At 32.9% G+C, this 16,787-nt stretch overlaps 1 protein-coding gene across 1 annotated transcript in view; it reads right to left on the reverse strand.

Annotated features, from left to right (window-relative positions):
• The window catches only part of CNBD1 (cyclic nucleotide binding domain containing 1), a gene marked incomplete at both ends in the record, with an annotated part of 493,958 nt that overhangs the window by 218,473 nt on the left and 258,698 nt on the right, over positions 1-16,787 (reverse strand). Inside the window, 1 exon segment of the mRNA XM_082674668.1 lies at positions 5,153-5,298. Coding sequence (XP_082530794.1) covers positions 5,153-5,298 — 146 coding nt within the window.

Genomic DNA, 16,787 nt, shown 5'->3' on the forward strand with positions numbered 1-16,787 from the left:
AGTCAAATAAAGCTATTCTGGAAGCTGCTAACTCCATTTATATAAAAGATGATGACTGTATTTGAAACGGTAAAGGGGGCTGTATTTTAAAAGAAAAACTTTTATTAATATTAGATAACATTTTCCCTTTTTTATTGAGGTATATAGTTGATGTACAATATTATATAATTTTCAGATGTACAGCATAGTGACTTACGATTTTTAAAGGTTATATTCTATTTCTAGTTACTATAAAATATTGATTATATTCCCTGTGTTGTACTATATATCCTTGTAGCTTATTTATTTTATACAAAGTAGTATGTACCTCTTAACCCCATATCACTATCCTATCTTACCCCTCTCCCCTTTCTTCTCCCCACTGGTAACCACTAGTTTGTTCTCTATATCTGTGATCTTTTTTCTTTTTGTTATATTTTTGTTTTATTTTTTAGATTTCACATATAAGTGATATCATATAATATTTGTCTTTCCTGCTCTGACTTATTTCACTTAGCATAGTAACCTCCAACTCCATCCATGTTATTGCAAATGGCAAAATATTATTTTAATGGCTGAATAGTATTCCATTGTGTGTGTGTTTGTATGTGTGTGTATATATATATATATATATATATATATATATATATATATATCACATCTTCTTTACTCATTCATCTATAGACAGACACTCAGGTTCCTTCCATATTTTGGCAATTGTAAATAATGCTGCTAGGAACATGGTGCAGTGTTCAAATTAGTATTTTCAAATTAGTGTTTTGGATTTTTTTTTTTTTTTTTGGATAAATACTCAGAAGTGGAACTGCTGGGTCTTATAGTTTCTTGAGAAATTGCCATACTGTTTTACATAGTGGCTGCACCATTTTGCATTCTTACTAACAGTGTACAAAGGTTCCCTTTTCTCCACACCCTTGCCAACATTTGTTATTTCTGGTCTCTTTAATGATAACCATTGTAGTTTTAACTTACAGTTCCTGACAGTTAATGACGTTGAGCATGTTTTCCTGTGCTTGTTGTCCATCTGTATGTCTTCTTTGGAAAAATATCTATTCGAGTTTTCTGCTCATTTTTTTAATTGGGTTGTTTCTTTATTGATGTTGAGTTGTATGAGCTACTTAAATATTTTAGATAGTAACTCCATTTATATAACAGTCATATTATTTGAAAAATTTTCTCCCATTCAGTAGGTTGTCTTTTTGTTTTGTCAGTTGTTTCCTTTGCTGTGCAAAAGCTTTGAAGTTTGATGAGGCTCCATTTGTTTATATTTGCTTTTATTTCCTTTGCTTTAGGAGACAGATTCAAAAAAAAATTGCTGCAATTTATATCAAAGAGTGTTCTGCTTATGTTCTCTTCTAGGAATTTTATGGTTTCCAGTCTTACATTTAGGTATTTAGGTAGATACCATTTTAAATGGTTTACTGTATATTGATTACTTTTTCTTTTTAAAATAAGGTACTATACATGGATCAAGGGCTGGTTTAGGAGACCTGGATTTAGTCTAATTGTTGTGTTCATTATGTAATCTTGGGAGAGTCATATATTCCTAGGTTCAACTTCCAATTCAAAAATTGTCATGCTAGGTCAAATTATCTACATGTATTAAATGTTTTATTTTGCTGGTTATTCAGTGAATATAATACATTTTTAGGTTGTTGGAATTACTATTAAAAAACTTAAATGAATTATAAATTTCAAAATGAATATAAATCATGAAAATTATACCGATGGAAAGATTATTTGTAAAAATTTGGCTGACTTTAATTAATGAACTTTTAGAAATACAGATGAACAACACTTACCTAATTACAATATTTAAATTAGTTAAAAATACTTAAAATCTCATATTAAATCTCCAGAAAAATGTTTTAAGTGTTTACCTACATTTTGAGGTCCCAAGTCCATTTCTACTTTCCCCTATCCAAGAGATGATTGTGAAGTTTTGAGAAAGTTAATGCAGTTTTCAAGGATGAATCTTCATGAACCATAGGGAACACCTCAGTGCAGTGAAAGCATATCCACACATAGAATCAATATACACTCTTCAAGGCCATGTTTGCCTTTAAGGGAGCCATGGTCTTTATAGTAGGACTAAATATTTTATTACTTCTATTGTAAAAGCATGTTGTTTGGACTATGGTTAATTTATATATGGAAAAGATGCCCACTAAATTTTTCATGAGGTTTAGCTACTGTGTTTTTATATGTTATATGAAATTTAAACCATGACAGAAAATAAAGTCTATGCAGGCTAAGAAATGTTAAAGTTTTAGTAATCAAAAAATATTTTTCATCATTAAAAATATAGTATTTTTTAAATGAGGAGTTACAGTGTTTTTGAGATATAACCTCATAAAAAAGTAAGAGTAAAATGATAAAAATGAAAGAAATAGGAGAGAAATAACACTGCAAGACTCAGTGGACTTCAAGTAAAGAAAACAGTAAACAAGACATATATATATTAAAAGACAAAAACCCGTATATCAGTCATTTCATAGAAATATTTCAAGGTTAATATACACGCAGATATTAAAGAATTTTTTATCTGGTATCTAATTCCTGGTTCTAATTCCTGATTCTTTTAGCTCTCTGAGCTTTATGTTATCAATCATAAAAATATCCTCTGCCCAGGCCATAAAATGAGATCCAATGAAAAACTCTTGAGATAATTTGAATTAAGTAAACTATATCTATTAAGTAAACTATATCTATACATCTATATGGCATATAGAGTTTACCATACGTAATATATATTGTATAAAGTATTTTATTATAGTGATATAAGTAAGCTTTATATATAGTCATCTTATAGTAATCATGTTTTAGTACCATTTTCACTTAAACTAGAAATATGTAGGTGTGTTATGCAGTATTTGAAATCATAAAATTGTTATCCTTGTTAGTATTTTATTGTTTAAGAAAACAATGCACGAGAGGCTGAGTAATGGTAAGTTTAAGATTCTGTCTTAAATAATGAAGTTCCAAAGAACTTATGGCCAGAAAAGAGACCAGAATGTGCAAACAGCTGTGTGGATTGCAGGAAAGAAACCAAAGCCTCAGCAGCAGATTGAAAGTCAGCAGCATGGTGATGAGGAGTTACTAGGGGGAATACTTTAAATAACAGCAGAGGGAGGGAAATGCATCCATGAATAAAGAAAAGGGAAAAAGAAAGACACCTGGTTGGACTTGTTTTTTAAGTTGGATGAACAAAGAGATTTACAAAGATCAGATATTTAATGAATTGACTGCTGTGATAGTGAAACAGATCTGAGCTGGCAGAATTAGATGTCTTAAAACTCAAAAGAAGGGTTGCAGCACAGGTAGGTGTAAACACAGAGAATTCCAAAATTTTTTAATGTGTTTGAAAATATGCACTATTGAAATATGAATTGCAAAGCCTTATTTAGTATAAATGATCAAATTAAAGTTGATATTTGTCAAGGGTTGAAAGTTCATATTTTAATAGTTAATCACACATGTTTTTAAGATACCTTGAGAATACATTTTCTTTTAATTTTAGTTTCTAAGCTTTCTGAAAAAAATAAATAACTACTTACAAACACTAACACATAAATATACATTCATTGTGGAAAATTCAACACAAATATATGTAGAAGAAAGAGTTAACTGTTCCCCTTCACTGTTCCTCAATTCCTCTCCCCTGAATGAAGGTAAAAATTTTTTAAATATGTATTTTTGTAGTATCCTTCTGGATCTACTTCTATGTAGTTTTTACTGTGTATTTTTATATGTATATACATGCACATATAATTTCAGGTTTTATATTATATTATTTATATAATTCTGCAATTGTTCTGTTTTTATTATCCTTAATAAGTTTCTACATCAATGTATATAAATCTACCTCATTCTTTTTAACCCTGACTAGAATTGTAGAGAATAAGTGTATCACAATATATTCTGTCTTCTATTAAAGGATACTTCGGTTGCTTACATATTTTTTACCATAAAAAGTATAATTCCAGAAATTTATGATAGAATGAATTAATTTTTTAATTACTATCCTCAAGCTAATGACAAAACCCTGTTGAATGTTTGTTCTTTCTTCCCTTTCAGAATCATTTATCCTCTGCAAAACTCCTATGATTTAATTTTCACTGCTTGATGTTGGATTAAATGAAACTAATTATGAGAGAGGACTGTTGGGGAAACTGAAAATATGTAAGTATTTTCAATAGACACATGTTCTCCAAAATTCCAGTTTTATTTCAAATGCCATGATCCTGATGAACCACTTTATAAAAACAGTGGCATAGTGAACGGAGAATAATTTAGCATTAAGGCTAAAGTGTGATTGAAATTCAGTTCTAATCAGGACCACTCCACATGACATTTTGTGCCTTAGGGTCCTCATCTGTAGAGAATAATAATAATATCTACTTTTATTTGATACTGTGTGGAATAAATAAGGGATGTTTCTCACCCAAAGGTGTATTAAATAAATTTAGTTCCTTTTTTCTGATAGGCACTCAGTAAATGCAAAAAAATGATGTTGAAGTCTGTTGGTTTAGGTTTGTGTGTGACTCTGTGTGTTGTTTATTTATATGCCACCCCCCAAAAAATTAAAATACAAAATACTTCTATTAATGCATCCAATATATCCTTAGTAAAGGGACTAGAAATTAAAATTGGGAAACTAAACTAAAATCTATCTGAAGAGTTTTTTTCTCAGTATCTGGATCAGTCAAATAATCACTTTGACCACTTGCTGTCTTAACCATGAAAACCAAAGCTAGATTGTTATTAAATGTGTATATCAACGAGTGACTTTCAAAGTGTGGTGCGCAGACTAGCAGCATCCTCTGGAATGTTATTAGAAATGCAAACTAAGCTCCATCCAAAACCTACTGAACCAGAAACTTTAGGGGTTGAATACAGCAACACATTTCAGTGTGTCCTCTGGGGGATTCTGATGCATGCTCAAAGTCGAGAAACACAACTGTATATCTTTAAAACATAAATACTAAAATGTGAAATGTTATTCATTTCACTACTTATAACTTTACAAATGAAATACATCCAAACAGTACATTTTAACATGTCAAGTGAAATTATGAATATTATAATGATAGAGAACTCAAAATAGTGATACATGTTTGGTCTTGCCAAATTTCCCTCCAGATTAGTCTGTTACATGTGCTTCTTTTTACCCAGGTTTCAGAAATGACATTCTTACTAAATGTTTTCAGATGCTCATCAATTAGATGAGAGGTTAAATCTGGAATTGTTCTCAGCATCTTCCACACAGCGTTGTGTTCAAATAGCGTCCTGTGAATGGGCCTTAAAAAAAAGATTGCAATGATGTGTTAGTTTCTGCTTTATAACATAATGAATCAGTTATACATATGTTCCCATATCTCTTCCCTCTTGCGTCTCCCTCCCTCCCACCGTTGTTCACCAAATTGTTATCCTCTTGCTCCCTGGGCACACAGTTATATGACATATTCAAGCCTTCCTTGAACTTAGATACAGCTATATGAAACTGAGTTCTGTTCAATAGAATATGGGCAGCAGTGATGCCTGACATTTCCACGCCTATCCTTTAAAAGATCTCTCCTGTGTACAACCATCCATTCTCTTTTCCTATCCATTGGCTAAATGGGGGGACTCCAAGAACTCAGAGAAGGGAAGAGGTGAAAGAGGCAGAATGATCTAGGTCCTTGAGTTGCCATTTGGATGAGAAGTGACCAACAATGAGTTGACTATTGACTATTAAATAAACTGTAAATGTGTTAAGGCTCTGGAAAAAAAAAAAGATTGCACACTGAGAGACTACCACATAAATACAAAGAAACAAACAAACCAAAAAATCCTCAATTTTTGAGCTTCCAAATTTGTATTTCCATTTTTTTTCAGCATTGCTAAGGATAAGTGATGATGGTCTCTTTTGTCTTAGTAATCTTTATAATTTGTTCTCCTTCCAAGATAAAGAAGTACCTCCATGAAACTTTAAACTTTAGGATATTACATAGTGCCTTTACCTTCTTTTTATATAAAACTCAGTGCTTCAATTTTAAGATTATATCTCTCATTATTAGTCATTATAATAATAAAAACCTCTTTTAGACAATAAAATGATTGATGTCTTATTTTATTCTTGATTTTTAGGTACTATTAAAGTTAGAGCAAATGAATATGTAATTTAACATTTGAGAATATAAATTTTAAGTGAAAAGATGCATATGTAATTTTAAATAAAACATAGTTTTCTTATGATGGATGATATTTATTTACTTTTAATCATTAAATTCACTATTTAATAAATATAATACCATAATCAAGAAACAAAATTCATGTTGATTCTAAGTTTTCAAGGGACTAACCTGCTACCATGCCATTGTTAAATGTTCAGTATTTTTAAAAAATCTATTGTGAAAAATCAGTTTAGTAGTAGATAGGGAATTCAGAGTACTCACATATATGTAGGTTTGACAGAAACAGTCCCAGTTTAGGCGTGATATTCTGTTGGTTCATCTGTTATGCCTGTGTTTATGTGTGCATGTTTACTGATCACATTATAAATTGTTTTTTTTTTTTTTTGGTATTGTGTGTTGTAGCAAAAAAAAAAGTTGGAAAAGCACTAATTTAGTAGATAATTTTAAGAAATACTTTTGAGAAAACTAGCTCCCCACTTAATATCATTTAAAAGTGTGTACTTCAGATGTAATAATAAAGAATTAGTATTCAGAAATGGCATGGTATTATAACCAAATCCTAAAAAACAGTCATTGATTTAGCAACCATCAGGGGATGACAAGGAAATAATATCACAGATTTTTAAATGGACATACATTTTTAGTGGCAAAACATTTGAAATATCAGTTGCCTGAAATAATTTGGAAGGTAGACCAAGTGCCTAAGAAACCAACTGCTTCACAGAAAATAGTTGGAAAAAGTTAAAAAGTTATTGGGTTTTGTTTGCTTAATGTAAGTTGTTCGTAGCAATGTATTATTAGCTGGATAAAACTGACCAGTTATCAAACATAAATGAAAAGGAATAGAGAAGATCCAGAAATGTGTGGCATGATTTTAAAAGCCATGTCATTAGATGAATATAATAGTCATTTTTACCTGTATGGATGAGTAGACTAATGTTTTTCATCAAATTGGGAAGTTTTGGTTATTCTTTCTTCAAATATTCTCTGTCCCTTTTCTCTCTTCTCTCCTTCCGGGATTCCCATTGTGTTGATTCTGGTATACTTGGTGGTGTCCCATAGGTCTCTGAAGCTCTGTCCATGTTTTTCATTCTTATTCTTTCTCTTCTCTGACTGGATAATCTTAATTGATATATCTTCTTCAAGTTTGCCAAACTTTTCTTCTGCCAGATAAAATCTGTTGTTGAACCTCTAGTGAAGTTTTTATTTCAGTTATTGTACTTTTTAACTCCATAATCTCTATTTGGATCTTTTCTTGCAGTTTCTTTTTATTGATATTATCTATGTGGTAAGACATTATTGTCATACTTTCATTTAATTCTATAAAGTCTGTATTTCCTGTGTGCAGCTACCTAAATCTCTGTTTATTTCACTTAATAGTCATCTAATAATTGTTTGGAAATTTTCTTAAATGCCTGAACCATTAAGTCCCCCAACTTTTGCTGATGGGCAGGCTGTGTGTTTTCATGCTCTACTTTAATTCATTAGACACTGTTTTCTTTATGTCTTTGAACCTATTCATAATAGTAGATTTAAAATCTTTGTCCTACTATGTCTAACATTTGAATCCTCTCAGGACATTTTTTGCTCTTGGCTGCTTCTTTCCTTACATATGGGACACACTTTGTTGTTTCTTTGCATGTCTCATAATTTTTGTTTAAAATTGAACATTTTAGCTAATGTGGCAAATCTAGCAATAAACTTTCCCCTCCTTCCCAGGGTCAAATAACAACAATGCACAATGAATTGTGGTTTTTTAAGGGAGTTGCCAGACAAATCACAGGTGGCAGTGCTTTGGGAGTGGGTTTTTTGAGGATCTCCTAACCAGTCTTCCCTTTCAGGAGCTGCAGAGCTGTTAGCTCCTAAAAACTGTTACAGAATTGGAGACAGGAGGATTAAAATAGGTCAAAATAAAAAGCTACAAACCCTGCTAATTTTCTTGAATAAATACTCCTCATGTGGTTTCATGCATCTGATTAATTTTAGAGTTCTGAAAAAATTTGTTTTGACAATCTTTGTCAGTATTTCATTGATTGTATGAAGGAGCAGATATACAGAGGTCCTCACTCTGCCATTCTAGAAGCCCTGCACTCCACATTGAATCTTAAATCCTCTGATTGATAGCAACACCCCTAATTTCTTCCCACAGATCAAAGTCAACATAGATGACAAGCAGTAAGAAGTTCATGTGACCACTGTGAGTGAGACAATCAAAAATAGTTTGGAAATAACATTACTAACAGAAGACATTAAAAGAAATAATGTTTAAAAGTCTGGAAGTCACTCAAAAATTATAACTATTAGCTTGATAAAAGAATGGACTTGTAATTTACATATTCTGACTAAAAATTCAAAACAATTTTTCCTTCAACTAACTTAATCTTGCTCTGAAAATCTTTTCTTGTTAAATCCCTATTTTTTAGTTTACTTCTGCCTTTCCTACATGGATACTCAAGAATCTTCAAATACTTGGATTACCATACTTGGAACAGGAAGAAAAAAGAGGAATTGTAACATACTGCTATAACCTCCTATTACCACCATTCTTACATTGCTTTTGCTGCCCCACTTGGGCACTGGTCTTAAGGGTGTCTGAGGCTCTGCCCTGACAAATTATGTGCAGTTCCAAAATTTCCCAAAAATTTTTCAGTGGAGTCTAACATACACCCCTGTGATGGTAAACCAAAATATTCAGGTCTGAAAACTTGGCCTCCACTTCCACCCTTTAAATGGAACTTCACTTTTCTTTCAATCTCTACATTTCTTGTTTGGCAGGAACTTTCATATACATCATACCCACTCCTTCTTACCACATCTTCCTGACTTACTCTTAATGCAGTGAAAGAAACTAGATTAACAAAAAGGAAAATTCATATATTGAGAAAAACTATAATGTTCAAACTATTACTAGCAAATAGTTGTTTAATAGTGTTTTTCTTATCATTATCCTCATTATGAATTATCAGATCACTTATAATGGTGTGAAAAAAATGTTATTTCCCTTGTATTTTCATTTACTCACCTTGGTTTCTATTTCTAGCCCCAATTCCAGCTGATGGCAAAAAGCAACATTTTAAAATATTCCAAGTATTTCAGGCATTACACATGGAAATAAAATAATTATAGGATTCCTTTTCTACTCCTTTCTCTCCTGGTGATCATCTCAAGCCTAGGAGCTTGTAAAGAGTCATGATAATTTGGTAACTGGCTTCTGATCACCAGCACTTATGTGTACTGACATCTGCTGAGTTCTAACTATTATGAATAGCCATTGGAATCCATGTTTTCACTGAATTCCTAAATGTTTCAAGTTGTAGGTACATGTGATCTATATTTTGTAAAGCTCTTGTAAAACTGTTGACTTTTTCACTCTCCACTAATTCATCATACTTCTTGTAAATAAGGAGAGAGCTTGATTGTTTCAAGAAATGTATTTGCAGCTGTGGGAAAATGGTTAGGGCTCTCTTAAAGTCTCTATACCCTTAATATTAAAAATTTACTCAGATGTGTAGATTAAATGGAGTTTCTGAATTTTTCTTCAATTAATCTGTTTTTTTTTTAGAATCCTTAATCTACTAGGTTGACGAGTAAAACAAAACAAAACAAAAATCCTTACACTGTCTCTTAATAATATGGCGAATCTCATAATATACTCTCTATTCAATTTAAATATTGAGACTACACAAAGTTCAAACACTGGCTGCCTCACATGTTCTTTTTCAAAGACTTAGACTCTTTAGTAAAACTGCTTAGTTTACCAGAGTTACTCCACTCACAATACTTCTCCCCAGGAAGGGATGCAAGTGTATAAGGGGATTTATTGGGTCCTTGTGGCAGTCGCTAGAGGAACAGTTGGACAGCATGTGCTGAAAATTTTGTTGAAGAAATAAAATCAACTTCTATTACAGGGCACATAAATAGAGCCATTTAACTTGCGTAGGAAGTTTCCCAATAAAACAGTGGTGAATTGGAACACTCAGGTGCAAGTAGGGAGAGAGAGAAAGTAGTGAAATATGCTATAAGAAGCAATATTTAGGGACCAGTCACCTCCACCATGAATCCAACACAAGCCACTGAGCCAAACTGACCCACTGGGGGCAGACACCAAAAACAGCGAGAACTACAAATGCGCAGCCTGCGAAAAGGACACCACAAACACAGTAATTTAAGCAAAATCAGAAGACAGAAAAACACAAAGCAGATGAAGGAGCAAGGTAAAAACTCAACAGACCAAACAAATGAAGAGGAAATAGGCAGTCGACTTGAAAAATAAGTCAGATTAATGATAGTAAAGATGATACAAAATCTTGGAAATAGATTGGAGAAAATACAAGAAATGTTTAAAAAGGAACTAGAAGAACTAAAGAAAAAACAAACAATGATGAACAACAAAATAAATGAAATTAAAAATTCTCTAGAAGGAATCAATAGCAGAATAATTGAGACAGAAGAACGAATAAGGGCCCTGGAAGATAAAATAGTGGAAATAACTATCACAGACCAGAATAAAGAAAAAAGAATGAAAAGAATTGAGGACAGTCTCAGAGACCACTGAGACAACATTAAATGCACCAACATTCAAATTATAGAGGTCCCAAAGGAGGAAGAGAAGAAGAAACGAGCTGAGAAAATATTTGAATGAATTATAGTTGAAAACTTCCCTAATATGGGAAAGGAAATAGTTAATCAAGTCCAGGAAGCACAGAGAGTCACATACAGGATAAATCCAAGGAGAACACCCCAAGACACATATTAATCAAACTATCAAAAATTAAATGCAAACAAAAAATATTAAAAACAGTGAGGGAAAAACAGCAAATAACATACAAGGGGATCCCCATAAGGTTAACAGCTGAAGTTTCAACAGAAAAACTTCAAGCCAGAAGGGAGTGGCAGGACATACTGAAAGTGATGAAAGGGAAAAACCTGCAACCAAGATGACTCTACCCAGCCAGGATCTCATTCAGATTTGACGGAGAAATTAAAACCTTTACAAACAAGCAAAATCTAAGAAAGTTCGGCACCACCAAACCAGCTTTACAACAAATGCTAAAGGAAATTCTCTAGGCAGAAAACACAAGAGATGGAAAAGACCTACAAAAACAAACCCAAAACAATTAAGAAACTGGTAATAAGAACATGGATATTGATAAATGAATGTAAATGTAAATGGATTAAATGCTCCAACCAAAAGACATAGACTGGCTGAATGGATACAAAAACAAGATCCCTATATATGCTGTCTACAAGAGACCCACTTCAGACCTAGGGAAACATACAGACTGAAAGTGAAGGGAAGGAAAAAAATATTCCATGAAGAGGGAAATCAAAAGAAAGCTAGAGGAGCAATTCTCATATCAGACAAAATAGACTTTAAAATAGACTATTACAAGAGACAAAGACGGACAATACATAATGATCAAGGGACCGATCCAACAAGAAGATATAACAAGAGTAAATATTTATGAACCCAACATAGGTGCACCTCAATACATAAGGCAAATGCTAACACCCATAAAAGAGGAAATTGACAGTAACAAAGTCATAGTAGGGGACATTAACACACCACTTTCACCAATGGACAGATCATCCAAAATGAAAATAAATAAGGAAACACAAGCATTAAATGATACATTAAACAAGAGGGACTTAATTGATATTTATAGGACATTCCAATCGAAAACAACAGAATACACATTCTTCTCAAGTGCTCATGGAACATTCTCCAGGATACATCATATCTTGCGTCACAAATCAATCCTTGGTATTTTTAGAAAATTGAAATCGTATCAAGGATCTTTTCCGACCACAAGGCTATGAGATTAGGTATCAATTCCTGGAAAAAATCTGTAAAAAATACAAACACATGGAGACTAAACAATACATTACTAACTAACCAGAGATCACTGAATAAATCAAAGAGGGAATCAAAAATACCTATGACAATGAAAACACAATGAAAACAAATGACAATGAAAACACGATGACCGAAACCTATGGGATGCAGCAAAAATACTTCTAAGAGGGAAATTCGTAACAATACAATGCTACGTCAAGAAACAAGAAACATCTCAAATAAACAACCTTACTTTACACCTAAAGCAATTAGGGAAAGAAGAACAAAAATACCCTAAAGTAAGCAGAAGGGAAGAAGTCATAAACATCATATTAGAAATGAATGAAAAAGCAATGAAGGAAACAATAGCAAAGATCAATAAAGTTAAAGCTGTTTTTTTGAGAAGATAAACAAAATTGATAAACCATTAGTCAGATTCATCAAGAAAAAAAGAGAGAAGACTCAAATCAACAGAATTAGAAATGAAAAAGGAGAAGAAACAACTGACACTGCAGAAATACAAAGGATAATGAGAGATTACTATAAGCAACCTTATGCCAATAAAATGGACAACCTGGAAGAAATGGACAAATTCTTAGAAAAGAACAACCTCCTGAGACTGAACCAGGAAGAAATAGAAAATATGAACAGACAAATCACAAGCACTGAAATTGAAACTGTGATGAAAAATCTTCCAACAAACAAAAGCCCAGGACCAGATGGCTTCACAGGCGAATTCTATCAAACATTTAGAGAAGAGCTAACACCTAACCTTCTCAACATCTTCCAAAATATAACAGAGAGAAGAACACCCCCAAAAGCATTCTATGAGGCCACCATCACCCTGATACCAACACCAGACAAAGATGTCACAAAGAAAGAAAACTATAGGCCAATATCACTGATGAACATAGATGCAAAATCCTCAGCAAAATACTAGCAAACAGAATCCAATAGCACATTAAAAGTATCATAAACCATGATCAAGTGGGGTTTATCCCAGGAATGAAAGGATTATTCAATATACACAAATCAATCAATGTGATAAACCATATTAACAAATTGAAGGAGAAAAACCATATGATCATGTAAATAGATGGAGAAAAATCTTTCAAAAAAATTCAACACCCATTTCAGATAAAAACCCTCCAGAAAGTAGGCATAGAGGGAAATTACCTCAACATAATAAAGGCCTTATATGAGAACCCACAGCCAACATCTTTTTCTCACCACTATTATTCAACATAGTTTTGGAAGTTTTAGACACAACAATCAGAGAAGAAAAAGAAATAAAAGGAATCTTAATCAGAAAACAAGAAGTAAAGCTGTCACTGTTTGAAGATGACATGATACTATACATAGAGAATCCTAAAGATGTTACCAGAAAGCTACTAGAGCTAATCAATGAATTTGGTAAAGTTGCAGGATACAAAATTAATGCACAGAAATCTCTTGCATTCCTATATACTAATGATGAAAGATCTGAAAGAGAAATTAAGGAAACACTCCCATTTACCATTGCAACAAAAAGAATAAAATACCTAGGAGTAAACCTACCTAAGGAGACAAAAGACCTGTATGCAGAAAACTATAAGACAGTGATGAGAGAAATTAAAGATGATACAAACAGATGGAGAGATATACCATGTTTTTGAATTGGAAGAATCAACATTGTGAAAATGACTATACAACCCAAAGCAATCTACAGATTCAGTGCAGTACCTATCAAATTACCAATGGCATTTTTCACAGAAGTAGAACAAAACACTTCATAATTTGTATGGAAACACAAAAGACACCAAACTGCCAAAGCAATCTTGAGAAAGAAAAACGAAGCTGGAGGAATGAGGCTCCTGGACTTCAGACTATACTACAAAGCTACAGTAATCAAGACAGTATGGTACTGGCACAAAAACAGAAATATAGATCAATGGAACAGGATAGAAAGCCCAGAGGTAAACCCATGCACATACGGTCACCTTATTTTTGATCAAGGAGGCAAGAATATACAACGGAGAAAAGACAGCCTCTTCAATAAGTGGTGCTGGGAAAATTGGAGAACTACATGTTAAATAATGAAATTAGAACAATACCTAACACCATATACAAAAATGAACTCAAAATTGATTAAAGACCTAAGTGTAAGGTCAGACACTATCAAACTCTTAGAGGAAAACTTACGCAGAACACTCTATGACATAAATCACAGCAAGATCCTTTTTGACCCACCTCCTAGAGAAATGGGAACAAAAACAAGAATAAACAAATGAGACCAAATTAAACTTCAAAGCTTTTGCACAGCAAAGGAAACAATAAACAAGACAAAAAGACAACACTCAGAATGGGAGAAAATATTTGCAGCGAAGCAACTGACCAAGGATTAATCTCCAAAATTTACAAACAACGCATGCAGCTCAATATCAAGAAAACAAACAACCCAATCCAAAAATGGTCAGAAGACCTAAAGAAACATTTCTCCAAAGAAGACATACAGATTGCCAACAAACATGTGAAAGGATGCTCAACATCACTAATCATTAGAGAAATGCAAATCAAAACTACAATGAGATATAGTCTCACACAAGTTGGAATGGCCATCATCAAAAATCTACAAACAATAAATGCTGGACAGGGTGTGGAGAAGTGGGAACCCTCTTGCACTGTTGGTAGGAATGTAAATTAATACAGCCACAATGGAGATCAGTATGGAGTTTCCTTAAAACCTAAAAATAGAACTGTCATAACATCCAGCAATCCCACTACTCGGAATATACCCTGAGAAAACCACAAATCAAAGGAGTCATGTACCACAATGTTCATTGCAGCTCTATTTACAATAGCCAGGACATGGAAGCAGCATAAATGTCCATTGACAGATGAACAGATAAAGAAGATATGGCTCATATATATAATGGAATATTACTCAGCCTTAAAAAGAAATGAAATTGAGTTATTTGTAGTGAGGTGGATGGACCTATAGTCTGTCATGCAGAGTGAAGTAAGTCAGAAAGAAAAATAAATACCATGTGCTAACACATATGTATGGAATATAAAAAAAAAAAAAGAATATTCTGAAGAAGCTAGGTGTAGGACAGGAATAAAGACACAGGTATAGAGAGTGGAATTGAGGACATGGGGAGCGGGAAGGGTAAGCTGGGATGAAGTGAGATAGTGGCATGGACTTATTTATACTACCAAATGTAAAACAGATAGGTAGTCTGAAGCAGCCGTATAGCACAGGGAGATTATCTCAGTGCTTTGTGACCACCTAGAGGGGTGTGATAGGGAGGGTGGAAGGGAGATGCAAGAGGGAGGAGATATAGGGACATATGTATATGTATAGTTGATTCACTTTGTTATAAAGCAGAAACTACCACACCATTGTAAAGCAATAATACTCCAGTAAAGATGTTAAAATATCAACCAATCAATCAATATATAAAGAAAGAAAGAAGCAGTATTTAACTGAGAAACAAAGAGTTTTATTTCTTCAAGGACACATAGCTAATGGTGATTAGAAAGAAAATGAAATACTGAAAATTGCTAAGTGAAGAAGAAATCATGCTAACACACAAACACACACACACACACACACACACACACACACACACACACACACACAGAAAGAGGAGGAATTCTGAATGCAAGAAAAATTTCCCTCAGGAGGAGTTACCAAAAGGCCCATGATGGTCTCTAAAATTGAAAGTAAACTTCAGAGATGCTGATTAATTTCTACTTCTCAGTGACCTATAGACATCAAAGAAAGTATCTTTAGGTCCTGCCATAAAGCAATCAATAGTTAACTGGAATTAAATATATTTGGAGATAGAGTTTCTTCATATATTTTAAGAGCTGTCAAGTTAAAGAGGGATTAATATTATTGTGTCTGGCATTTTGTGTAGAAGGTATAAAGAGGTCACTTTTTTCTAATTAAAAAGCACAATTAAAATATTAAAGAAAATAAAACATACCCTTAGGTATGTATAAACAAAATTCAAATATTAGCTCCCTATCAAAGTCCTCCTGCTGTTTGAGTTCAAATTTTCTTTTAATAATAGTTAAAAATAACCAACCAAACAGAAAGCAACAGGGGGCTCAGTCTCATGTACTGTGGGAAACTTGATAATCCTGAGAATTGGGGGGAAGTTTATATTTCTTCCAATTGCTTCTTGTTGTTCTCCTATTTTCACTGAATACGTAAGCTCTGTTCTGGACAGCAGAATTTGCTGTGGTCGGTTTTATTTTTTTTTACTTTCAAAAAACATCTATCTTTCCCACATATGATATTCATATCAGATAGAGAACAGATTACCACTTGTTTTTAATTTTGAATATATTCACTAATGTTATCAAGTGATTCTTTTACAAGGATTGGACAAGAGCAGTGGCGTTCAAACACACACACACACAGTCACAGAGCGCTTTGTTTAACTAAATCTTACATAGACTGTATATAAATAAAAGCAGACCTACACTAGTTTAAGGAGTGGGAGGATAGGTCAGTTTCCATACCAGATCCATGTCTCCCCCTACACATCTGAAGGAGCAGTGAGAAATCCACAGAGCTGATATAGAATTATAAGAAAATCAAGGTTCCTTTCAACATGGATGTTCTATTATTTTATTTAGTTGATTGCCCAGTATATTTTTAATTCTTTATATTATCATACACTTACAAGGAATTTTATTTTCAAAATCCAACCTCCTCCTTTTAAAGTAAGACATCTGAGGCTTAGATATGTTAAGTAAATTGTTCAAGGTCACACAGATAATAAATT

This window comes from Grampus griseus (genome assembly GCF_964374135.1).
Source record: "Grampus griseus genome assembly, chromosome: 17".
Lineage (NCBI taxonomy): Eukaryota > Metazoa > Chordata > Mammalia > Artiodactyla > Delphinidae > Grampus > Grampus griseus.